This window comes from Dendroctonus ponderosae, unplaced genomic scaffold (genome assembly GCF_020466585.1).
Source record: "Dendroctonus ponderosae isolate FM_Combo_2020 unplaced genomic scaffold, Dpon_F_20191213v2 Dpon_F_20191213_9, whole genome shotgun sequence".
NCBI classification, from domain to species: Eukaryota; Metazoa; Arthropoda; class Insecta; order Coleoptera; family Curculionidae; genus Dendroctonus; species Dendroctonus ponderosae.
This window is the reverse complement of record NW_026019116.1, coordinates 8,318,079-8,319,426: the sequence shown is the minus strand read 5'-3', so window position 1 is coordinate 8,319,426 and position 1,348 is coordinate 8,318,079. Positions and strand designations below refer to the sequence as shown.

Genomic DNA, 1,348 nt, shown 5'->3' with positions numbered 1-1,348 from the left:
ACTCGGGTGCTACAGCTATTGTAAATTTTAGTTTTTAGCAATCACTTACCAGGAATAGTGTTCAACAGATTTTGAACTTGTCCAATAATTCCCGAGGGGTCATGAGCCACACTAGGCACGTAATCTATAAGTTGATAATATGTAGGTAAGAAAATAGAACTGCAATTATCAAAAACGATAAAAAATATCAACTAAACCAGTGTGTTTTGCACCCTAAGTTTAAGAGAGTATATGTATATTGGTTTACACCTAACAATTTTAAAATTTCGAGTATCTAAGCCTAGTAAAGCGATGGTGGAACACTTGATCGCTCTATATGTGTGATCGCTCTGTATATGTGTAATTAATCTCATTATTGCAACAAATTCGAATTTATGCAAGAATAGTTGCTATCAGCTAGTGGGCCGTTACGGGCATTGTTCGTATGCGACAAATAGCGAATAAATTGCCGTATTTTGGCTCGCTCATCATGATCTTGTTATAAACCAGGACAAAAAGTTGATTTAAATATTCGAACTACAGCTAGTCGAAACGGCGTTTGCAGATCGTGATTGGTTTTTTAACGTTCACGGATTTACCGGTTTGGCAATTTCCTCTACCTAGTCATTTCGAAGCGAAAATCACCAATTTTTTTTGAATTATTTTTTTTATGTTACCTCCGTAATATGTGGGCCCCCCACCACCACTACTAGCAGAAGCACTCGCATGACTCGAAGCGGACGCGTATCCTCCGCCCTCGTTGCCCCTCTTTATTCTGAAGAGAGGGTTCATGATATTTCTTCGGTTTCTAATGAAAATTGGGTTTGATTGGTGCCCGAATTGATCAATGATATAAAACGATTTTGGGACGTATTGGCCGGGACCTGTAATTAATATTATGTTATTATTCTCTAGATTATCGATAATGAAAGTGATGTGGGAAAAATTCAAGTTTAACGACAAAACAACACATTAATAGACATACAGGTTTTCAGTTTGCTTTATGAACCATGACGATCCGTCTGGTATTCCCAAAAAATAATACTGTTGACTGTAAAAAATGTTTATGTGCTCAACCAATTAACAATCGGTTCCACTTTGCGCGCTTTTCCTCGTCCGGTGCCATGAAAATGTCTTTACGGTTTGAAATCTTCTAGTTTACGTTCTAACTTGAAACATCTTCATGTTGGTTAGAAGTTGAAAACTAGAAATTCAACTTCTAAACTTTTTTTCCTTTTTTGTAGCACGCAAAGACGGCGAAACGAAAATGTATTTTTTTTAAATTATTATGGCTTTAATAGTGAGTGCATGATTTAATTAATTCACTATAGCGGGCATAAATTACTGGATATTAGATTTTATTCCAAAT

At 36.1% G+C, this 1,348-nt stretch overlaps 1 protein-coding gene across 1 annotated transcript in view; it reads right to left on the bottom strand.

Annotated features, from left to right (window-relative positions):
• LOC109538895 (loricrin) overlaps positions 1-1,348 on the bottom strand; it is a gene marked incomplete in the record, with an annotated part of 4,889 nt that overhangs the window by 1,846 nt on the left and 1,695 nt on the right. Inside the window, 2 exon segments of the mRNA XM_019906326.2 lie at positions 50-124; positions 657-863. Coding sequence (XP_019761885.2) covers positions 50-124; positions 657-863 — 282 coding nt within the window.